The sequence below is a fragment of the Chiloscyllium plagiosum genome, unplaced genomic scaffold (assembly GCF_037043375.1).
Source record: "Chiloscyllium plagiosum isolate Xiang-an unplaced genomic scaffold, Cpla_swu_hap1 HiC_scaffold_39, whole genome shotgun sequence".
In the NCBI taxonomy this organism is placed as follows: domain Eukaryota; kingdom Metazoa; phylum Chordata; class Chondrichthyes; order Orectolobiformes; family Hemiscylliidae; genus Chiloscyllium; species Chiloscyllium plagiosum.
The window spans coordinates 20,602,499-20,627,335 of NW_028270177.1; the positions used below are offsets into that span (position 1 = coordinate 20,602,499).

General features: G+C 44.0%; 1 protein-coding gene across 1 annotated transcript in view; it reads left to right on the plus strand.

Annotated features, from left to right (window-relative positions):
- atp8b4 (ATPase phospholipid transporting 8B4) overlaps positions 1-24,837 on the plus strand; it is a 254,191-nt gene that overhangs the window by 195,537 nt on the left and 33,817 nt on the right. Inside the window, exons 19-22 of the mRNA XM_043677403.2 lie at positions 4,959-5,123; positions 6,064-6,175; positions 18,550-18,655; positions 22,209-22,350. Of these exons, the coding sequence (XP_043533338.1) occupies positions 4,959-5,123; positions 6,064-6,175; positions 18,550-18,655; positions 22,209-22,350 (525 nt within the window). The remainder of the gene's footprint in view (positions 1-4,958; positions 5,124-6,063; positions 6,176-18,549; positions 18,656-22,208; positions 22,351-24,837) is intronic.

The window sequence follows — 24,837 nt, forward strand, 5'->3', positions numbered from 1 at the left end:
TCGAAGAGTATAAAGAAAGTAGGAGTATACTTAAGAGGGAAATCAGGAGGGCAAAACGGGGACATGAGATAGCTTTGGCAAATAGAATTAAGGAGAATCCAAAGGGTTTTTACAAATATATTAAGGACAAAAGGGTGATGAGGGAGAGAATAGGGCCCCTTAAAGATCAGCAAGGCGGCCTTTGTGTGGAGCCACAGAAAATGGGGGAGATACTAAATGAATGTTTTGCATCAGTATTTACTGTGGAAAAGGATATGGAAGATATAGACTGTAGGGAAATAGATGGTGACATCTTGCAAAATGTCCAGATTACACAGGAGGAAGTGCTGGATGTTTTGAAATGGTTAAAGGTGGATAAATCCCCAGGACCTGATCAGGTGTACCCGAGAACTCTGTGGGAAGCTAGAGAAATGATTGCTGGACCTCTTGCTGAGATATTTGTATCATCGATAGTCACAGATGAGGTGCCGGAAGACTGGAGGTTGACAAACGTGGTGCCACAGTTTAAGAAGGGCGGTAAAGACAAGCCAGGGAACGATAGACCAGTGAGCTTGACCTCAGTAGTGGGCAAGTTGTTGGAGGGAATCCTGAGGGACAGGATGTACATGTATTTGGAAAGGCAATCACTGATTCGGGATAGTCAACATGGCTTTGTGTGTGGGAAATCATGTCTCACAAACTTGATTGAGTTTTTTGAAGAAGTAACAAAGAGGATCGATGAGGGCAGAGCAGTAGATGTGATCTATATGGACTTCAGTAAGGCGTTCGACAAGGTTCCCCATGGGAGACTGGTTAGCAAGGTTAGATCTCGTGGAATACAGGGAGAACTAGCCGTTTGGATACAGAACTGGCTCAAAGGTAGAAGACAAAGGGTGGTGGTGAAGGGTTGTTTTTCAGACTGGAGGCCTGTAACCAGTGGAGTGCCATAACGATCGGTGCTGGGCCCTCTACTTTTTTGTCATTTACATAAATGAATTGGATGTAAGCATAAGAAGTACATTTAGTAAGTTTACAGATGACACCAAAATTGGAGGTATAGTGGACAGCGAAGAGGGTTACCTCAGATTACAACAGGATCTGGACCAGATGAGCCAATGGGCTGAGAAGTGTCAGATGGAGTTGAATTCAGATAAATGCGAGGTGCTGCAGTTTGGGAAAGCAAATCCTCGCAGGACTTATACACTTACTGGTAAGGTCCTAGGGAGTGTTGCAGAACAAAGAGACCTTGGAGTGCAGGTTCATAGCTCCTTGAAAGTGGAGTCGCAGGTAGATAGAATAGTGAAGAAGGCATTAGGTATGCTTTCCTTTATTGGTCAGAGGATTGAGTATAGGAGTTGGGAGGTCATGTTGCGGCTGTACAGGACATTGGTTAGGCCACTGTTGCAATATTGCGTGCAATTCTGGTCTCCTTCCTATCGGAAAGATGTTATGAAACTTGAAAGGGTTCAGAAAAGATTTACAAGGTTGTTGCCAGGGTTGGAGGATTTGAGCTACAGGGAGAGGTTGGGACTGTTTTCCCTGGAGCATCAGAGGCTGAGGGGTGACCTTATAGAGGTTTACAAAATTATGAGGGGCATGGATAGGATAAATAGGCAAAGTCTTTTCCCTGGGGTCGGGAGCCCAGAACTAGAGGGCATAGGTTTAGGGTGAGAGGGGAAAGATATAAAAGAGACCTAAAGGGCAACTTTTTCACGCAGAGGGTGGTATGTGTATGGAATGAGCTGCCAGAGGATGTGGTGGAGGCTGGTACAATTGCAACATTTAAGAGGCATTTGGATGGGTATATAAATAGGAAAGGTTTGGAGGGATGTGGGCCGGGTGATGGCGGGTGGGACTAGATTGGGTTGGGATATCTGGTCAGCATGGACGGGTTGGACCGAAGGGTCTGTTTCCATGCTGTACATCTCTATGACTCTATGCCTCTAAATCATTAATTCACCACCACCATTATGCAGCATGGTGGGATTCGAACCCAGGTCCCCAGAACATTACCGTGGTCTCTCGTTGTAGTCTCGTGATGATACTCCCTGGAGGAGCTCACCAACATCTTCTTTAGAACAACCAGGGATGAGCAATAAATGTTGCAGCACCCACTGAACCCACGAGAACTAAAAAAAAAAGTTCCATGTAGATCTAACAAGCTCTTGAGATTTGACAGTACGTTACATTATAGACTCCCTGCAATGTAGTGTAAATCTGTCACTTTGTAGGCACTTAAATAGCGATTTACGAACTGTTTGCGTAATCAGTGTTAATGGGTAAGTATCAAATCTAAAACCTGCCAATTTACACCTCGACATGATCTCTCCTCCTTGAATATTGACATGAGGTTTATGAATGCCTTCTCCTTGGGGATTCTCTGTATTCCAAACTTTGTGTAAGTTTGGAAATTTAATTTGAGTTTCATTAAAAGCAAGTTTAGTCTGAAGACCCTTTTTGTGATACTCAGCTATCTTGCAATTCAGTTGAGGAAAAAGCAATAAAAGTTTAAGAAGGACACAGAATTCCAAAATCTCTTACCTAGAATTGCACCTCTCTTTCAAATTTGTGGCCCTTCAGAAGTTAATAATGCATAATATTAAGCTCGGTAAGTGACTTATAAATAACTACTGCAGAATGTACTTGTTATTTGAATGTAGGTGTGTGGTTAGCAAGCGTCTCCTGTTAAGAAGTATGCTTGTATCAGACTTTATTAGCCACCATGTTTTGAATGTTAATGCAAATGCAGTGAGTTGAAATTACTGTTGCTTCTAAGCTACTTAACTACTTTAAGAAACCCAAGTAACATAGCATTTACTTCAATGACTCACTGTCCAATTGGTAAGCCTTTGCTTTCATGAACAAATTTGATTATGGTATGTTAGGATGGTACAATGGCTCAGTGGTTAACACTGCTGCCTCACAGCGCCAGGTATCCGGGTTTGATCCCATTCTCGGGCGCCTGTCTGAGAGGAGTTTGCACATTCTCCCCGTGTCTGTGTGGGTTTCCTTTGGATGCTCTGGTTTCCTTCCACAGTCCAAAGCTGTGCAGATTAGGTAGATTGGCCATAGTTTCCAGGGATGTGCAGGGTAGGTGGGTTAGCTGTAGGAAATGCAGGGTTACAGATGTAGGTTAGCAGGGTGGATCTGGTTGGGTTGCTCTTTGAATGGACAGTATAGTCTCAATGGGCTGAATGGCCTGCTTCCACATTGTAGGGATTCTATTCCATGGTAACATTTAATTTTTGTATTAAATACCAGATGTATCTTACTACATTATTAGAGCAGTTGTATTTACTACTAATGAGCATAAATGTATTTGAAACATGAGTCATAAGCACTGGAAAAATAATGTCCAAACAGAAATAGCTTAATATTCTTTTTGCTTTGATTGAATCATGAATGTAAAATCATTTCCATTGTGGTCTGAAAATTTTGATCTCTAGGCTAATTGAAATTCATACAACAGTAGATTTTAGGAACCAATTAGGGAAGCCTTTAATCCACAGATGATGCAAAAACAAATGTCTTTGTGATTTCTGCGTTACCTCTTTTGACCAACATTTACCCGATAAAAGCTGCTTACATTTCCAGAAACATACTGGGAGCAGCCATTCTGTGTAATTCAGTCTCTGATGTGACTCATGACAGAAATACTGCTGCCCACAGACGCACAAATGTGTACAAGGTTGTTTAAATGGTGCACTAATGGCCACAATTTCGTAATCACCCATCAGTGTGTAACATTTTTCACATTTTAGATAAAGCGAATTGAAGCCTTAAGAGATATAAGATCTCTGTGCTGCCTTGTTGATGTTCAGGAATGAAAAGGAAAGTTTCAGTGGAATGTGGTTTCTCATAGTCTCATACCAACCTGAGAGGATCCTTATTTTCTAAAACATCTTCATTATGCCACCATATATAATTTATTAGATTATGAAAGACTAGCATTTACATAGAACCTTTCATGATAACAGAATGTCACAAAGAGTTTTACCAGTGCTTTGGAAGTCTAATTCCCTCTGTCCATGGCTGCTGTGATCTCCAGCATTTGTTGTTTTCAGTAACATAGCAACAGGTTTGCCCACAACAAACTCTCATATACAGTACGTCAATGTGATAATGACCAGATAATTTGGTCTTGCTTCATTGGTTAAGGAATAAGCATTGGACAAGACAAGTGAGCAGAACTGCTCAGCACTTTGATTTTTGTGCTCAGTCTCTGGAGGGAGGGGGGCTTGAACCAATAACCTTTTGGCTCAGAAGTGAGTGCACAATCAACTGAGCCAAGGCTGAAAACTTCCTTATAGTTTAGAATGTTGCATTATGTAACTTGAATGGTTTATCAGTTGTGTTAGTGCTGGAGATTAATCACTTCATATTACTGCTGATGCAGTAGTCCCTGGATTGCAGATGAATCCCTGCCTCACATTGCAGCTGACCATAGCAATAGATGTAAACCACCAAGAGAAAATTAAAATATAGGAACTGTTCCAGGGCATTAGCATCAGCGGTAGTATGAAATTATTTATCTCCATCGCTAATACAACTGATAAGCCGTTCAAGTTACACCGTGAAACATTCTAAACTATAAGTAAGTTGCCAGCCTTGGCTCAGGAGAAAGTGAGGTCTGCAGATGCTGGAGATCAGAGCTGGAAATGTGTTGCTGGAAAAGCGCAGCAGGTCAGGCAGCATCCAGGGAACAGGAGAATCGACGTTTCGGGCATAAGCCTTGGCTCAGTTGATTGCACACTTCTGAGCCAAAAGGTTATTGGTTCAAGCCCCCCTCCCCCCAGAGACTGAGCACAAAAATCAAGATTGATACAAAGAGCTGAGGAGTTCTGCCCTCTTATCTTGTCCAACATTGGAGCAATCAAAAAGTTATTATTAGCTGCCCCTAAAAGTACAATATATTATAATTTTCTAGAATTTACTCTTTAAGAAAATGCTGCTTTAATCCTCATTGTGATACTACACAGGAATTTGCAGGAGAAGGTCTACGTACATTAGTGCTCGCCTACAAAGATCTGGATGAAGCTTACTTTAATAAGTGGCAGATAAGACACCATAATGCCAGCACTGCTCTTGAGAACCGAGATGAACAGCTTTCTGCCTTGTATGAAGAGATTGAACAGGACCTGATGGTATGACCGTGCAGAGTATTGCGTTGTCACATCAGTGAATTGCAGTACTTGATTTATACATGAAGGTTGTGGCTTACGTATGATGCTTAGCTTAAATTTTATAAGTGATTATATTCATATTACAACCTGGCCCTTATGTTGGTTTGACAATGAGCAGATTTTCATACATAATTATTCTGTTTAATGCAACCAAAGGGAGACTTTTACATACATTTTAAAAATAGGGAATCATCAGATTTTATGATAAATTTCTTAAGAAAGCAATACAGCATTCAGAATACCAATAGTATACAGATAATTTTGACTTAATCATTAAGTGGAAATCAGCAAAACAAAATTGTGAAGTATCTGATGCATATCTAGCTTTTCTGGAGGTGTTAGGGTACAGTGTCTCTGTCTCACGTTCAAATCCCAGTCCAAAACTCGATGGGCATGAAACGTGAGTTCATAATGCAGCCAAACAGGCTGTGTAAGAAATCCTTACAACATACATCATTGGTGGGTGGTAAGAGTTGGAGAGATTCATGACCAGCCATGTAATGGAAAATAATTGGACCCTGTACCATGAGTGTTCATAGCTTCAGGCTACCACATGAGTGTAAGTGCGTGTAGCCCCAGTAACACAAACTCATTGGGAGCAGGCTGGCGCAGTCAGCTGGACAATGTCGATGAATCAGATCCTAGCCAACTGCGTTGAGCTCGCTCTTTGGTCTGGCTAGGCTGGTCTTGGGACTTGCCTCCTTACCCTTCCTGTTGTAGCGGTAATGGAGCAGTGAGTATTACCTGCCTTGCGGCAGAGAACACAACAATAAGAAGACTAACAAATATAAATTCTGCAAAATATGGATCAATATTTTGTTTAGACATATTGACTATAAAAGCTTAATAGAGAAATATTAATGCATAGCAGGTAATTAACTGTGTATTTAACGCTATTCAGTTGCTAGGTGCCACTGCTGTAGAAGACAAATTACAAGAAGGGGTTTCTGACACAATTGCCAACCTAACCCTGGCCAATATCAAGGTTTGGGTACTTACAGGAGATAAGCAAGGTAAATAGTAACCTCATTATTTTATGAAAGATTATTTTAATTTTGGCTGTTTATGCAGATAAACCTATTGGATTTAATCCATCTGAGCTGTCTAATCTAATTACCAGCAGAGTGGAGTTGAATGTTTAAATTGAAATGTTCTCATTTGCATTTGACTTTGCAAACTGAACTCAACATACATTGCTCATTCACTGGCTGTCAATTAATATCTGGAAGGGTTCTTTTTGAAGATCCTTTTACTGTGTATAAATGTACAATTTCATGTCAGAAGGGTCACATTAGAAGTGTCAACTATTTTTGTGTGAGAATATTCAGTGGACTTTGAACTGACAAGCAACCCCGTTTGAGCCAAATGGTACAGTACACAAGTTGGAGTATTTAAAAATTTACTCGCTATTTCAATGTTTTGAGTTAAAAGACAGAATTGAATTACAGATTTATTAATCCAAGCAGGTCCTGGGTGAAGGGGCTGGTGGAAGGTAGGCCTGTCCTTTTTCTCCTGCCAAAGGAGACCAGATGCCATCAGCCTGACAGAGATTGCACTGTCCTAGGTGGCTAGGTGCATTGTGAGAAGAAACACCCAGCCATGAAACAGCAGGTCAATGACCTTTGGCATTGCGTAAGGCTAAGTGCTGTCACCTTCTCTTTGCTATCTTACTCACTCTAACTCTGCCATTGCACAAAGTTAATCATTTACCACTCACACTGTTTCACGCACCACCTTCCACTCACCTCATCCTCCCAAAGTAGTCACCCTTCCTACCACTTGCATTTCCTCCTCACTCACTCGGAGCACCTCCTGCTCTTTCACCACCACTACAGCTTTTCCGGTCACTTTCTGCTCACTCAATTTCTCCTTTAGTCACAGTGACGATGATGTTACAAATTCCACCCTCCCTCCCAGAGCTCCAGCTCTACCCTGTGTCCTCCCAAGCTGTGGCAGATCCCATCTGTATGTTTGAAGGAGCCCCACCTTCACAGTTATTATCCTGTCTGCATCGCAGCATAATGACTTGACTGTCCTCACACTTGCTTTTACTGCTTTCCTCAACACAGCAAGGTCTCTCCCTGGTAAACCCCTTTGACATTTGCTCTCCTGGACTGAGAATGTCCAACCACCTGGACGGAGCTTGTAATATGCCCTTGACTGAGTTTGGCAGCATCCCTGACTGACCCTTCACTTAGGACTATTCCCCTTTGGCTTTCAGACATGGCCATTGGTTAAAGCATTCTCATTATGTTTGCTGAGTAAGCAATTGGCACACGCTGTGGGTGTGACCTTGACATAGCGGCGTGCCATGTAGTCATACACAAACATACAAACCAGGAACTAGAGTAGGACACTTGGCCCATCGAGCTTGCTCTGCCACTCAGTAAGATCACAGCTGATCCAATTTTAACCTCAACCTTCCTCCATAAGCCCATAATCTTTCATCCCTTTGGTAATCAAGAATCTGGCAACCTCTGCCTTTAAAAATGTAAAGATTCGGCATCCACTCCCTTTGGGGGAAGGGAATTCCAAAGACACTCAACCTTTTGAGAGAAATAAATGTTTCCTCATCTCTGTCTTAAATGAGCAACCCATTATTTTTAAACTGTGACCTCTAGTTCTAGGTTCTCCCAAAAGAGGAAGCAGCCTTTCGACAGTCACCCAGTCAAGTCCCCTCAGAATCTTATGTGTTTAAGTTTATTCACCTCTGACTGTTCTGAACTCCAGAGGATACAGACCTAGGCTGTCCAGCCTTTCTTCAGTTTTATGTCCACTCCCTTATAACCACGGAAAACTGCCTGGCCTTCGGTCAGTGCCAGGCAGCAAGGCAAGGTAGAGATGCGGTGAGTGTCCATGTAGGTGCAAAATGAGTCAGAAAGGAAGCTGAGAGCCCTGAGATGCATTTGCACGGACGCATGAGATGGGCGTGTCCAATTTGCACAAAGTGACCTGGCAGGAGCATCGCAATGTGAGGTGTCAGTGACCTCCAAAGTGTGATAGTGAAGCGTCTTGAGTTAGTCAGGGATCAACCACAATGACACGGTGAGGCTGCAGCTTTCCTGCTGCCGACTTCCATGAATGAAGACTGGAGGGAGGCGACGTTCGCTGAGATGTTGCTGAATGATGGTGAACATGGCAATCAACCAGCAAGCTCCATCCTCCAGGTAACTGCACGGACGTTCACATTTGGAATTGTCACCATCCAGCTTCTCCCCAGTACTGATAATGAGATGAGTGTAGCTAATAATGAGTTAAGGTCCTTGCCACATAATGACAAGGTTCTCATGTAGCTATGGAAAGCTTAAGAAGAAAATCAGACTTTGTTTTCTTGACGAGGAGAATCTCAATTTTTCATTCTTCTATTTTCCCAAACCTTTCGCTATTACCCACACCACACAAGGATTGGGAATATTCCACCAATTGTGTTTAGTAGCTGGCTGAATGGCATTTGAAATGACTGGAAAGAAATTGAAATTGGTGGATGATATACAAAACTCAACCCAGTCAGGCTACAATAAGTCATCAAGTCACATCAAAACAGCAGTAAACTCGAGAGGCAGAAATGAGATGATTCCACAAAAGATGGGCAGAGATCCAAGGCCTGAGATTCTTGAACCACGTCCAACCCAAAAAAACTGCTAATAATGCAGGATACGATGAGATTGTATTGTTGAAATCTCTCTGAGGTTGGTTGGAAAAGCCTTGGAGACATATAAAGTCCACATTAGAATGAGTGAACTGTAAGGAAATCAGGACCTCTGCTTGGAATGGAGGTTCACCAAGATGGTCTGTCAATTTGTGTTTGGTCATATCACAGCAGAGAAGGGATATCTACTGTATATTAGTGTTTCACCTGGAAAAATGTGGCATGGGAAGAGTTAAATGATCAGATGTTTTATTAACAATGAGTACCGGAAGTCAGGATGATGGAAGAATCCACATCGAGGAGATAGTGTTATGCAATGGAGGAAAGAGATGGGAAAAGATCCTTAATGATTGGACTGTGATCATCTGATGCAGTGGCTTATGAGAAATGGTAGTTACTAGGGTCTTCATCGTGGAGACGGATTAAAATGGACCCTTGGGAAATGGGGTAGGCACAATCCCTCAGCTGAGAAAAGGAGAACAGAGTCTGGGAAACTTTGGTTTGAAAAGAGAAACCATCAGCAAAAAACAATGGAGGCACAGAAACTGTACAGCACAACAGTGTCTTTATGTGAAGCAGCCGGGAGGAAGGATAATGAAAACATTAAGAACAAAAGGGAGCTTCAGTCAAGGAGGATAAATCTGAGTCACTGGATGTTGTCATTTGAAGTGAAAGCTGATATGAGTGGTGTGGATTGGTAACAGCCTGATTCACAGCAGACAGAATATGGATAACCCAAAGCAGGGCACAAACACAATTACATCAGATTATCAGCTGTTCAGTTTTCGCTGTGATATTGAGAACTACTGCCATGATTTAAAGGCACAGAAGAGAATGGTAAAATCAAATGTGAGAAAAATCAGATCTTCAGATAAATTGATGTTTGACTGGGAAATGTACAGTTCTCCTAAATGGATTCCTTTATATCTTTTATTTCACAGATATTGAGCTGTTTTGTTCTGCAAACTCCAATGGTCAAAAACGGACTCTTTGTTACAATTAATGCTTTCCATTGAAACCCATTTTTCAAAATAGTTTTTTTTTTATGGTGAGGCCCATAAATCATGATGAAGGCTATCTTGCAGTCTTGTTTGTTGCCTTCAACTTCAGCTGCATCCTGCATCTTAGACCTCAAACTTACATCTTGACTTACGAAGCAAAGCATCACTTAAATAAATTGGTTTAATAGAATTTTTGCGCCACTGCAATGTATGTGGGGTTTGAAACTCCCAGAGCGGAGGTCCAATTCCAAACTGCTCCATCTTTGTTTCCCGTGGGCCTGCAGCCAGTGGTCTGGAGTTTTTTCTTATTCATTCATGGGATGTGGCATCTCTGACTGGCTCAGACTTTATTGCTTGTTCCTACTTGCCCTTGAGAAAGTAGTGATGAGTTGCCTTCTTGACCACTGTAGTCCATCTGTTGTAGATAGTGCCATTCGAGAGGGAATTCCTCTATTTTGACCCAGCGACAGTGAAGGAGTGGCGATTATATTTCCACGTCAGGATGATGAGGGGAATTTGAAGTTGTACAGGATGTTGGTGAGGCCGCTTCTGGAGCACTGAGTAGAGTTCTGGTCGCCCTGTTATAGGAAAGATATTATTTAGCTGGAAGGGATTTAGAAGAGATTTACCAGGATGTTACTGAGAATGGAGGATTTGTGTTCTAAGAGGCTGGATAGACTGGGACTTCTTTCCTCTGGAGAGTAGGAAGTGAGGACAGCCCTTATACAGGTTTATAAAATTATGAGGGGCATAGATAACGTGAATGGTGTCCTTTCATTGAGGTGGGGATTTCGAGATGAGTGGGAATATTTTAAGGTAAAAGGAGACAGATTTAAAAAATAAACAAATGGCACCCTTTCATATAGAGGGTGGTTCGTGTATGGAATAATCTTCCAGAGGAAGTAGTGGATGCAGGTACCGTTAGTGTTTAAAAAACAATTGGACAAGTACATGAATATGAAATGGAGAAAGGGAGGACTGCAGATGTTGGAGATCAGAGTTGAAAAGTATGGTGCTGGAAAAGCAAAGCAGGTCAGGCAGCATCCAAGGAGCAGGAGAGTCGACGTTTCAGGCATAAACCCTTCATCAGGAATATGGACTGAGCACAGGCAGGTAGGACTAGTTTAGTTTGGGATTATCGCTATTGACAGGTTGGATCGAAGGGTCTGTTCCCATGTTCTGACCAATGGTCCGGGTGGTGGTGTTCTCTTGTATCGCCTGCCCCTGTCCTATATGGAAATGGTTGTGATTTTGGAAAATGAAACAGAAACTGAAATTGCTGGAGAAATTCAGAACAGTTCTCCCTGAAGCCTCTATACCATCTACAAGGCACAAGTCAGTAATGTGATTCAGAACGGTTCTGATGAACAGTCACCGGACTCGAAACATCAAACTCTGTTTTCTTCCCACAGATGCTGCCACACCTGGTGAATTTCTCCAGCAATTTCAGTTTTGTTTCAGATCCCCAGCATGCAACAATTCTTTGTTGTATTTTAGTGAGTTTAGAAGATGCTATCTGGGGAGTCTTGCCTCCCACTGAGTGTCATTAATGGGGAGGTTGATTGTTTATGAATGCAGCTCCAATCAAGTTGCTGCTTTGTCCCAGATGGTGTCAAGCTTCTTGAGTGTTGCTGGATCAGCACTCCTCCAAACACTGGATCACAAGTGTGCATTGTAACATGGTTATTTGCACTGATGTTGCTGTTTATTCATACCAGAATGAGCCGGACTCTTGTTGAAAAATAAAAGCAGACATCTCCTGAAAATACTCAGCCAGTCCAGCATTATTTGTGAGGGGTGTAAGATATTAATGTTTCATATTGATGATCTTTTGTCAGAACAGGAAACGTTTGGGAATGCAGTAGATTAGATTAGATTCCCTACAGTGTGGAAACAGACCCTTTCAACCCAACAAGTCCACACCGACCCTCCGAAGAGTGACCCATCCAGACCCATTTCTCTCTGACTAATGCACCTAACACTATGGGCAATTTAGCCTGGCCAATTCACCTGACCTGCACATCTTTGGACAGTGTGAGGAAACCGGAGCACCCAGAGGAAGCCCACGCAGACACAGGGAGAATGTGCAAACTGCACACAGACAGTCACCCAAGGCTGGAATCGAACTTGGGACCCTGGTGCTGTGAGGCAGCGGTGCTAACCACTGAGCCCATCTGAGCCACTGTACTGCCCATCTTGAGACGGTCACATTAACTCTGTTTTGTTCTCTTCACAGATACAGTGCTGAGTATATACAGCATTTTCAGGAGATGTCTGTTTTTATTTCTGATTTCCGGAATTGACAGTAACCTGCCTTTTAATTGTTACAGAAGAATGATGTTTTGATCTATAGATGTAACCTTTGCTGATTTGCTAACACTTTGAGTGCACAGTGGGTGCTGTGGCATCTCCTACACATGTATATGCCTCACATCGTTATCAAAGTGCCTGTCCTTGGCTATTGGTTTTGGTGATATGTGAGAAAACTTGGTAAGTGTACTGCTTGACCACGACAATCCCATCGCATTGAGTGATGTCACCCTGAGGACCCAGAGCTTGAAGCTTTAATGGGGCCATGAACTTGATGTAATCTTCCAATATGAACAATTGTTGAAGCACAAATGCAATCTCGTAGTGAGGTTGTAACACTGTATTACCTTATGTAGATGGTTTATGTGTGAAATAAATTGGATTTATGACCATGGTCCAGCATATTGAAGTGTGACAGCTTTCTTAATTTGTGTTAACCAAACTGGAAGATTGGATTGTCACAGTGTGCACTTTTCAGGGTAGTACATGGCTTTTGTGACCTAGAGGCTAGACACATTAGATTTATCACATGTTATATACAGAAGCAATACCTTTCCCCTGACAATTGATGTATTGATTGTCCCTCAGGAAAATGACACTATTGTTGATTACCTAATTCTCAAAAAAGCTAAGTACAGTTAGATTCGGAATAGAACCTTGAAACATTATAAAATACATTTAACCTTTCCATGACCTCTTAGAAACCAATCTAACCCAGTACATTGCTTGTTTAAGCTTTCTTTGTTCTTAGGCCATTACACTTTTCAAGGAGTTGCTTTTGTTTGCTCCTTTCCAGCTAAAGGCCATCCAATGCCTTACGAGAATTTAGTAATTTTGCTTATTTGCTATTGTGTAGTTTGTGGATCAGTGAGAAAATGAAACACAATCATTGTTCAAATGAAATTTCTAAGATAGGACTTTGAGTAGTTGTGGATTGGCTAACATTTAAACTATCCATAGGAAGCTTCAGTTAGCTTGCTATTGAGTCATAGAATCACAGAGTCATACAGCGTGGAAACCGATCCTTCAGTCCAACTTGTTCATTCCAATCTAGTTTCCCAAACTAAACTAGTCTCACTTACCTGTGTTTGGCCCATATCCCTCTAAATCTTTCCTGTTCGTTTACCTATCCAAAGGCCTTTTAAACGGTGTCACTGTATCTGCATCTACCACTTCCTCTGGCACACAAACAACCCTCTGTATGAAAATTGCTGGAGATCACAGTGGGCCAGCCAACATCCATGGAGAGCGAGCAAGCTAACATTTCGAGTCTAGATGACTCTTCATCAGAGCTGAAGAGAGATGTAAAGGGGACAGCATTTATGCTATAGTTGTGGTATGGTGTGAGGGTAGTGGAGGGGAAGGTGCTGGTGGAGAAAGGACGTTGCTAGTTCAGATTAAGTGATCGGAATGTGAGAATGGCAGAACAATGATATGTCTGCTGACAGACTTGAAAGGACGAGACAAAAAGAATTGCAGATGCTGGATCCAAGGTTCCAGCAGGGGGCTGGAAGAACACAGCAAGCCAGGCAGCATCAGGAGGTGGACGTTCCAGGTGTAACCCTTCTTCAGGACTGAAGGTGGGTGTAAGGGGAGCTGCAGATAAAGTTGGAGGGCTGCGAGGAACGGTGGTGAGGTGGGGATAGGTGAACGTAGGTAGAGGGTATGACCTGGTTGGTCAATTGGTGCAACTAATCCAGTTGGTAGCTGGAAGGAAGAGTCAAAGAGAGGAATGGAAGCAAGGGGGAGGGGCTGTGAAGGGAGTCAGGAGATGGGAAGAGAGATTATTTGAAACTGGAGAATTCAATGTTGAGTCCTCCAGGCTGTAGGGTGCCCAGGTGGAAGGTGAGGCCGAGGATGGTCATGTTGGAAAGGGGGTGGGAAGGGGAATTAAAATGGGCAGTGTCTGGAAGAATGGTCATGTCGGAAAGGAAGGGAAAGGGAATTAAAATGAGCGGTGACTAGGAGGTCAGGTCAACCCCTGTGGGCCTGGCTGAGATGCTCAGCGAAACGTGCCCTGAGTTTACGCTTGGTCTCTCTGATGTAGAGAAGACCACTTCAGGAGCACTGGATACAGTAAACTAGGTTGGAGGACAACACCAAGTAGGCTGCTTCACAACCACCTGATGAAGAAGCAGCGCTTTGAAAGCTGGTGCTTCCAAATAAACCTGTGGGACCATAGCCTGGTGTTGTGTGATTTTTAACTAGGTGGGAGGAGAAGCAGGTGAACCTCTGTCTCACCTGAAAGGACTGTTTGGGGCACTGGATGGAGGTGAGGGGGGTGGTGTGCCAGCACGTTCTGCATCTTTTATGATTGCAGGAGATGGTACTGGGGCTTTGGGGGGCATTGCTGGGGAGATTGGTGTGAACCAAGGATTTGCAAAGGGAACGGTCCTTGCGGAAGGCAAAGAGAGGTGGAGGGGGAACTTGTTCTTCGTGGTGGGATCCAGCTGGAATTGGTGGAAGTGTTTAAGGATGATACATTGGATGCAAAGACTGGTGGGGTGACAGGTGAGGACAAGGGGTTCCTGTCTTTATTGTGTTTTGGGGTGGGGAGTTCAGCAGTGGAACAGGGAATGGAGGTGGTGAGGTGGAGGGCTGTCTGGATGACAGAAGGGAGAAAAGCATGTTGTTCGAGATAGGTGGACATCTGGGATGCTGGGGAGTGGAATGTCTCAATGTTCGAGCAGATGCAGCGAAGGCAGAGGAATTGGGAGAACGGGATGGAGTTCTTGCAGGATACTTGGTGGGAGGAGGTGTTGTCCAGGTAGTTACAGGAGTCTATGGGTTTGTAGTAAATGTCCATCTGGAAACTGTCACCAGAGATGGAAATGGAGTGGTCAAGAAAGGGGAGGGATGAATTTGAGGGCGGGGCAGAAATTGTAGGCAAAGTTGATGAACTGCAAGGACAGACAGTCCCACTGGGATGGGGGGAGGGGGGAGCAAGGACATGATAACAGAGTGTAAAATTCTAAAGGAAAAGGAGGAAATGGTTAAAGTTTGAAGGTGTTGAATTCAATATTGAGTCCAGGAGGCTGTAAAGTGCCTAGTCTGAAGCTGAGATGTTGTTTCCCCCAGTTTGCGCTGGGACTCACTGGAACACTGCAGCATGTCGAGGATAGATATGTGAGCCTGTGAGCAAGACGCAGTGTTAAACTAACCGTTACAGGAAGGTTGGGGTCATGCTTGCGCACAGACCAGAGGTGCTCCGCAAAGCAATCACCCAGTCTGCAATTGGTTTCTCCAATGTAGAGTCGGCCACATTGGGTGCAGCAAATGCACGCAATGCGCCCAATTCCAGTGAATCACAGCGCAAACTGGGGGAACAACATCTCAGCTTCAGACTAGGCACTTTACAGTCTTCTGGACTTAATATTGAGTTCAGTACCTTCAAATTGTGAACCATTTCCTCCCTTTTAGCATTTTCCAGTCAGTTATCATGTCCTCTCTCTCCCCTCGTCTGTCTGTCCGTCCTTTCCAGTCTGGCAGGAGACAACACCATTGTTCTGCCATTCTCACATTCCGATCACTTAATCTGAACTATCGACGTCTTTTCTCCACCAGCACCCACACCCACCCCTAAACTATAGCATAAATGCTGTCCCCTCCACACCTCACTTCAGCTCGGATGAAGAGTCATCCAGACTCGAAACGTTAGCTTACTCTCTCTCCATGGATGCTGTCTGACCCGCTGTGATCTCCAGCAGTTGGTGTTTTCAGTACAGATTCTAGCACCTGCAGTCATTTGCTCCTATCCTTGGTGTGAAAAGGTTGCCCCTCGGGTCGGGTCCCTTTTAAATCTTTCTCCTCTCGCCTTAAAAATATGCCTCCTAGTTTTGAACTCACCCACTCTATGGAAAAGACATTTGCTGTTCACTTTATCCATGCCCCTCATGATTTTATAAACCTCTTTAAGGTCACCCTCTCAACCTCCCACACTCCAGTGAAAAAGGTCCCAGTCTATCCTTATAACTCAAACCCTCCAATCCAGGCAACATCCTTTTCTGATCACTCTCCAATTTAATAATATCTTTTCTACAGCAGGGCGACCAGAAATGTGCACAGTGTTCCAAAAGTGTCCTCGCCAATGTCCTGTACATCCCAACTCCTGTACTCAAAAGGTCTGAGCAGCCATTTTTCAGTGGATCATTTTTCAGATGCTCACTTACACTTATGTTTCAAAAAGTCCAAAATATCCAACTGACAGACTGCTCAGAGCCATTGAATCAGGTCAAATACTTTGAGACAAAAACAGAAATTGCTGGTGAACCTCACCAGGTCTGGCACCATCGAGAGGGAGAAAGCAGGGTTAACATTTTGAGTTTGGCAACTCTTCTTCAGAATTGATAGCAGCTAAGATAAGGTGTTGTTTTTATATTAAAGGTGAGGTTTGGTGGGGAGAACTGAATGGAGAAGTGGAGATAAGAGCCCACAGAAAGATATGGAAGGGGTGGGCCAACAAGGGGATTATTGACAGTAGGCCAGGAGAGAAGAGAAGCTGAATAAGTGATAATGAGAGCTGAGAGTAGGAGAGAATCCGTATGTGCTAGAAGCAACCCCATGCCATGAAGGATTGGGTGTGTGGTTTGTGAAAAAATATGGTCAGATGGAATCAATATTGAGTGCTAGAGGCTGCAGGGTCCTCACGCTTCCCCTTGTTTGCCGAAACCTATCATTTCTCTTTCTCTCTCTGGGATCCTTCTCCACCTCTCTGCTCATCTGTCCACCGCACCCACCCCTATCCCCCACCTCCCGACCCCCCCAAATGTATCTTCAGAACAAATACCAGATTTTCTTAGCTGCCATCAGTTCTGATGAAATGTCACTGGACTTGAAACGTTAACATTGCTTTCTCCCACAGGTGCCGCCAGACCTCCCGGATTTCACCAGCAATTTCTGTTTTTGTTTTCAATCATCAGTATCTGCAGTTCTTTGCTTTATTCAAATATATTACTTTGAAAGTTGAAGTTTGGCTAAGTTGCATTGCCTGCCTTCTTCTCCTGTTAGTTACTGACCCTTCAATGAAATTTTACTTCCACTCGAGACAGACAATGTCTTTTCTAGTCCAGTATCTCATACTCTTGTAATTCTCTACTGCTTATGTGCCTATCTCTCTGAGGAGCATCTGTGTTGGTAAGAAAATGTGAGAATGTGTTGGCTATATGTAAAGCTGTTTATACATTTGCAAACATAATTACGTAGTTTTTTTTCTAGATTGCCTTCATGTTTGGATTTAGTTGATGGAAATGTGTTTTTGATGAATAACCTGTTTTCAAAAAAAAACACCCATCCATTCTGGTGTATGTTCATCATCTTAAGTCTGGAAGAGGCTTTAACTTAGTTTGCTCTCAGGGAAACTGGGGCATTTTGCAGAGTATCTAAGGCAGAGGAAAATCATCTAGAATCATTATTTGTGGAAAATGTATGGACAAAGCAGAATTGGAATGGTTTAAGTCCAGTCTGATGAAATGGATAACCCGTTTGCTCAGATACTATTAAAGGATTACCAAGGATTAGCTTGTCATTTATTATTTAACTGACTAATCAATTATTATGGCAGATTAAGTGGTGATTTATCTAGCTGTTGTGTGGGGAATATTGGCTGTTATTTTCGCCCACATAGCATTGACTGCATTATAAAATTTCAGAAGTAGTTTGCATGGAGTATATTAAGTGTTTTTACATTCTTGACAAAACACAATTCAATGGCGGGGAAATATATTAACTTTAGATTTCTGAAATTTGCACTCCACATTGGAAGAATGGTGATGCAATTGGGTGTCTATTGTAAGATTCACTGAGAAGCTATCAGAAAATAAAAACAAGCAAAAGTGTGTTTTGAGGTTGTGGAATACACTGCCAAAGTTAATGATTGAAGCAGGCAGCATATCAGCATATCTTAAATAATTGGATGATGAATAAAGAAGTAAAGGATAGGAGAAGATGACAGACATGAAAATAGGACAAGTGTTCCTGTGGAGAAAAAGCACCCAAATGAAGACATAAGATAGAGAGGTCTGCTTCAGTTTACCATTTTCTGTATGATTCTACAAAGCCATGCTCTGCAGTCTCCTTTGCCCTCTAGTTTTACTGTGCCAACTCAATCATCATTGCAGTCTACACTAATCAACTCCTGTTTAGGAACAACCAGCCTCCTGCCATCTTACCTTGTTCTAAACACAGTCTTCCAGTCATCAGTGTCCCTTCTCCTTTTCACTATTTTTCTCAAAATCTTAGTACTGGGATCTAAGTGTCACAAGGCTGATGTCATTGTTCATCGTTGGTCTCCTCAACTTCGGTGAAGTCATGGGCTTTGGGTTTTGTCTTTCTTTTTATGTGATGAACCTTCAGAAGGTTGTTGAAAATAAGTACCTTTGATTTTTGCATTGCCTGACTCTTTGCATTTCCTTTTCCTGTTTCCCCACAGAGACTGCAATGAATATTGGATACTCATGCAACATTTTAACAGATGACATGAATGAAATTTTCATTGTGTCAGGCTACACTGTACTTGAAGTCCGTGAACAACTCCGGTAAAAAAAAAATACTCAAACATTTTTGCATGTCACAAATCTTTCCAATGCACTTATGCAGCTCATTTTATATATATATATAAAATCAATATGTATGAAGGGATAAATCCATAGAATCGCTGTTACATTTCAAGATTTTGTTTGACCATTCTCCCATAGATGTAGATACTTTTAAAGCTTTTTACTAAACTAACTGTACACCTAAGTTTAAAACATGAGGCATGTAGACAAGTGGTAATTAATATGCTAAATGAAAATTATTTTCCGACTAGATTGAACAAGCAATTTCTTAGGTTGTCTGGATGTACGGTGGGAGATTGCCCATTGTCTGGGCAATCTCACACACCGTACACCCATTGTGTGGAAAACATTTTGGCTTAGAAAGGGTGGAGGTTGGATAGTTGTTTCCATTAGGCGCGGAGACTAGGACCCATGGGCATAGCCTTAAAATTAGAGGGGGTCAGTTTAGAGCAGAATTGAGGAGACATTTCTTCAGCCAGAGAGTCTGGGCCTGTGAATTCATTGCCATGGAGTGCAATGGAGGCTGGGACATTGGGTATCTTCAAGGCAGAGATTCATAAATTCTTGATCTCGCAAGGAATTAAAGGATATGGGGAGAGTGCGGGTAAGTGGAATTGAAACAGCCATCAGCCATGATTAGAGTGGCACGGTGGCTCAGTGGTTAGCACTGCTGCCTCACAGCACCAGGGTCGCAGGTTCGATTCCAGCCTCGGGTGACTATCTGTGTGGAGTTTGCACATTCTCCTCGTGTCTGCCTGGGTTTCCTCCGGGTGCTCCAGTTTCCTCCCACTGTCCAAAGATGTTTTTCATCACAAAGATGTGCAGATCAGGTGAATTGGCCATGCTGAATTGCCCATTGGTGATAGTGTTAGGAGGGAAATAGTCCTGAGTGGGTTACTCTTTGGAGTGTCGGTGTGGATTGGTTGGGCCGAAGGGCCTGTTTCCACACTGTAAGGAATCTAAATGGTGGAGTGGACTCGATGGGCCGAATGGCCTTGCTTCCAATCCTATGTCTTTTGGTCTTATGGTCTTATTTTGGTCTCCAAAGCAGCCTAAGTCAGTTACATAATTTGAAAAATGTTCATAATGATACCATCGCATTTGAAAAGAAATCCATTTTGGATTTTGTAACAGTGCGGTTATGTACCAATGTAGTTTTCCACCCTAAATCCCCAGGTGGTCAATGGATAGACTGGTTTGTACGTGCAGAAATGCCACCTTTTTGTGAATCCAATGATGGAATACTTTGACCCTAAATCAGAAGTGGGTGCTGGGCTCCATAGGTTCACCAGACAAAAGCTATGAGACCCACCGTGTCAGCTTTTTGCTAAAGTGAATGAAACCAAACTTATTGCCCAACTTTTTCATGGTTCTCTAACTTTCCCTTTTTTAAATCTTTATCTACGTTCTCCCTAAAAGATAATGGGGAGGTAAGGGGACGGCAATGGCGTATCCTGATGAAGGCCTTATGCCCGAAACATCGACTCTCCTGCTTCTCAGTTGCTGCCTGACCTGCTGTGTTTTTCCAGTGCTACACTTTTCGACTATGAGGAGAGATGGGCTTGTCTGGGTCCCTCCCCTCCCCTATCAGCGTTCCAAAAATACCACTCCCTCCGTGACTCCCTCGTCAGGACCACACACCCCCCACCAACCCAACCTCCACTCCCGGCACCTTCCCCTGCAACCGCAAGAAATGCAAAACTTGCGCCCACACCTCCCCTCTTACTTCCCTCCAAGGCCCCAAGGGATCCTTCCATATCCACCACAAATTCACCTGCACCTCCACACACATCATTTACTGCATCAGCTGCACCCGATGTGGCCTCCTCTATATTGGGGAGACAGGCCGCCTACTTGCGGAACGGTTCAGAGGACACCTCTGGGACACCGGGTCCAACCAACCCAACTACCCCGTGGCTCAACACTTCAACTCCCCCTCCCACTCTACCAAGGACATGCAGGTCCTTGGACTCCTCCATCGCCAGACAATAGCAACATGACGGCTGGAGGAAGAGCACCTCATCTTCCGCCTAGGAACCCTCCAACCATAAGGGATGAACTCAGATTTCTCCAGCTTCCTAATTTTCCCTCCCCCCACCTTGTCTCAGTCCCAACCCTTGAACTCAGCACCACCTTCCTAACCTGCAATCTTCTTCCTGACCTCTCCGCGCCCACCCCCACTCCGGCCTATCACCCTCACCTTAACCTCCTTCCACCTATCGCATTTCCAACGCCCCTCCCCCAAGTCCCTCCTCCCTACCTTTTATCTTAGCCTGCTTGGCACACTTTCCTCATTCCTGAAGAAGGGCTCATGCCCGAAACGTCGATCTCCTCCTTGGATGCTGCCTGATCTGCTGCGCTTTTCCAGCAACACATTTTCAGCTCTGATCTCCAGCATCTGCAGCCCTCACTTTCTCCTTCTTGTCTGGGTCTATGTTCACTAAAGTCTAAAAGGATGAGATGGGGTCTGATTGAAACATATAAATTTCTAACAAGGCTGGACAGACTAGATGCCGGGAAAATGGTTCTCCTGGTTGGGGAGTCCAGAACCAGCAGTCAAAGTCTCAGGTAGGCCATTTAGGACTGAGGTGAGGAAACATTTGTTCATTCAAAGAGTAGTGACCCTGCAGAATTCTCTGTCCCAGAAGGCCAAGTTATTGAATATATTCAAGAAAGAGATACATTTTTAGATTTTAAAAGTGCCAATTGTGAGAAAGCAGAAAATGGCTTTGGCATAGAGGGATCAGCCATGATCATATTGAATGGCAGAGCAGGCTCGAGGGGCTGAATGGCCTCCTGCTGCTCCTAGTTTTTTTGGTGTATGCGTAATTCAGGTATGCCTTCACCTGAGGTTCACTTGAAAATCTAGAAACGACAGTCAACTTTTACTTCAAATTAAATTCATTTGTAAAGGAAAGAAATCAGTACCTGCCGATAAAATGGCAGATAATATAACTTTCCCTGGAGTGCTTTAGTGCTTTCTGCTCTTTTATATAGAAGTGTATTCCCAGTGTGCTCAATTATTCCAATGGAAATAGTTTTATATTACAGAATCAAAATACTTGCCAAAGTTGAAAAAAGGGATATACACACACAATGTGCTTTAAGGCAATGTTAAAAAAAACATTAGTTAATGTCACAGACCCTGAGGCTACAGAATATCACTGAACATTATGAATGTGCTACTGGCTTTAAGCATTCCGAAAGAAGCATAAGAATTTGATGGGAAGAATTCCACGTGTGGAAGTGGTAACAGCTGAGTGACCCAAAAGAAAAGCATGAAGATGACAATTGCTTCTCATTAAAGTTATGTGAAGTTTTTTTTTTACAGTTCGTGAAATTAGAAGATTAGCAATTTCTTGGGGGAATGAATCAATTCTTAATGGGATTTTTGCCTCGTTTGAAAGAATTGGAGTTTAGAATTTCCAATTAACATAGTTTTAATAACATCAATCAAAATATCTAGGTTAGTGGGTACTTGAGTTTTATTTTAATAAAATCGCAAAGTTCTATGATGCGCTTTGCATTCCAGGAAAGCGACACAGCAAATGATGGGAACGTCTATTTGCAATGGACATGCTGTCTCTGAAAAGAATGGAACTTTGAAGTTAGAATCAGTGATTGAAGAGACTGTTATGGGAGACTATGCGTTGGTTATTAATGGACACAGTTTGGTAAGTGTGAAAACCGAACGTGGTCACGAATGTTGCATATAAGTCCAATCCTAACCATGACCCCACCCCCCCATCACCAAACCATCATCTCCCAGACCATACAGAACCTCATCACCTCAGGTGATTTCCCACCCACAGCTTCCAACTTCATAGTCCGGGAACCCCGCACTGCCCGGTTCTACCTCCTTCCCAAGATCCACAAGCCTGACCACCCTGGCCGACCCATTGTCTCAGCATGCCGACCCATTGTCTCAGCATGCTCCTGCCCCACCGAACTCATCTCTACCTACCTTGACACTGTCCTATCCCCTCTAGTCCAGGAACTCCCTACATACCTTCGAGACACCACCCACGCCCTCCACCTTCTCCAAGACTCCTGTTTCCCCGGCTCCCAATGCCTCATCTTTACCATGGACATCCAGTCCCTCTACACCTCCATCTGCCCTGACCAGGGCCTCCAAGCCCTCCGTTTCTTCCTCTCCTAACGTCCCCAACAGTACCCTTCCACTGACACTCTCATTCGTTTGGCTGAACTAGTCCTCACCCTTAACAATTTCTCCTTCGAATCCTCCCACTTCCTCCAGACCAAAGGGGTAGCCATGGACATCTGCATGGGCCCCAGCTATGCTTGTCTCTTTGTTGGCTACGTAGTTACATTGGCACCACTCCCCACCTCTTCCTCTGCTACATTGATGACTGCATTGGCGCCACCTCGTGCTCCATGAGGAGGTTGAGCAATTCATCAACTTCACTGACACATTCCACCCTGACCTTAAATTTACCTGGACCATCTCTGACACCTCCCTCCCCTTCCTGGACCTCTCCATCTCCATTAATGATGACCAACTTGACACTGACATTTTTTTACAAACCCATCGTCTCCCACAGCTACCTGGATTACACCTCTTCCTACTCTACCACCTGCAAAAATGCCATCCCTGTATTCCCAATTCCTCCGCCTCCGCTGTATCTGCTCCCAGGAGGACCAGTTCCACCACAGAACACACCAGATGGCCTCCTTCTTTAGAGACCGCAATTTCCCTTCCCATGTGGTTAAAGATGCCCTCCAATGCATCTCGTCCACATCCCACATCTCTGCCCACCCCTCCAACCATAACAAGGACAGAACCCCCCTGGTGCTCACCTTCCACCCTACCAACTACATCATCTAATGACATTTCTGCCACCTCCAAACGGACCCCACCACCAGGGATATATTTCCCTCCCCACCCATTTCCGCTTTCCACAAAGACCATTCCCTCCGTGACTACCTGGTCAGGTCCAGCCTCCCCCCCCCCCCCCAACAACCAACCCTCCCTTCCTGGCACCTTCCCCTGCCACCGCAGGAATTGCAAAACTTGGGTCCACAACTCCTCCCTCACCTCCATCCAAGGCCCTATAGGACGCTCCCATATCCATCAAAGTTTCACCTGCACATCCACCAATAGCATTTATTGTATCCATAGCTCCCAATGCGGTCTCCTCTACTTTGGGGAGACTGGACGCCTCCTAGCAGAGCGCTTTAGGGAACATCTCCGGGACACCCGCACCAATCAACTACACCGCCCCATGGCCCAACTTTTCAACTCCCCCTCCCACTCTGCCGAGGACATGCAGGTCCTGGGCCATCTCCACCGCCGCTCCCTCACCACCCGACACCTGGATGCCTTGGAACACTTCAACCCCAGGGCATCAATGTGGACTTCACCAGTTTCCTCATTTCCCCTTCCCCCACCTCACCCCAGTTCCAACCTTTCAGCTCAGCACCGTCCTCATGACATGTCCTACCTGCTATCTTCCTTTCCACCATCCACTCCACCCTCCCCTCACCTCCATCTGCACCCAATTCACCCATTGTCCTCTATGCTACTTTCTCCCCACCCCCACCCCCCTCTCATTTATCTATCCACTCTGCAAGCACCCTGTCTCTATTCCTGATGAAGGGCTTTTGCCCGAAATGTCGATTTTCCTGCTTCTCGGGTGCTGCCTGACCTGCTGTGCCTTTCCAGCATCACTCTAGTCTAGACCCATGTAGCAAGTTGTCTGTTGAGTAACTGATCCACAGAGACCATATTGAGCTCCTCTCAGCTGGGGGAACAGCATGGATCTGACAATTGGTCCTTGTCCTTAGATTAAGGAGGAAAAAAATTGATCCAGTCGTAATCATGGTTGCTGTTCACTGATACCTGCTCTAACTGCTGGTATGTGGTCTTCATCAAGACTGTGGCATCTGTATTCACCCCATTGTGTTGTTGCTGTGTTTTAGTCACTGATGCTCACTGATAAAGTGCACAAATGAAAATTTGGTTATTTAGTTCAGACACAGGAGGCTAACCAGCATACCCCAATAAGATATTGACACTTTCAGAATAGGAGAAAGTGATGACTGCAGATGCTGGAGATCAGAGTCAAGAGTGTGGTGCTGGAAAAGTGCACAAATGCTGCCTGACTGACTGGCTGTGCTTTTCCAGCACCACACTCTTGACT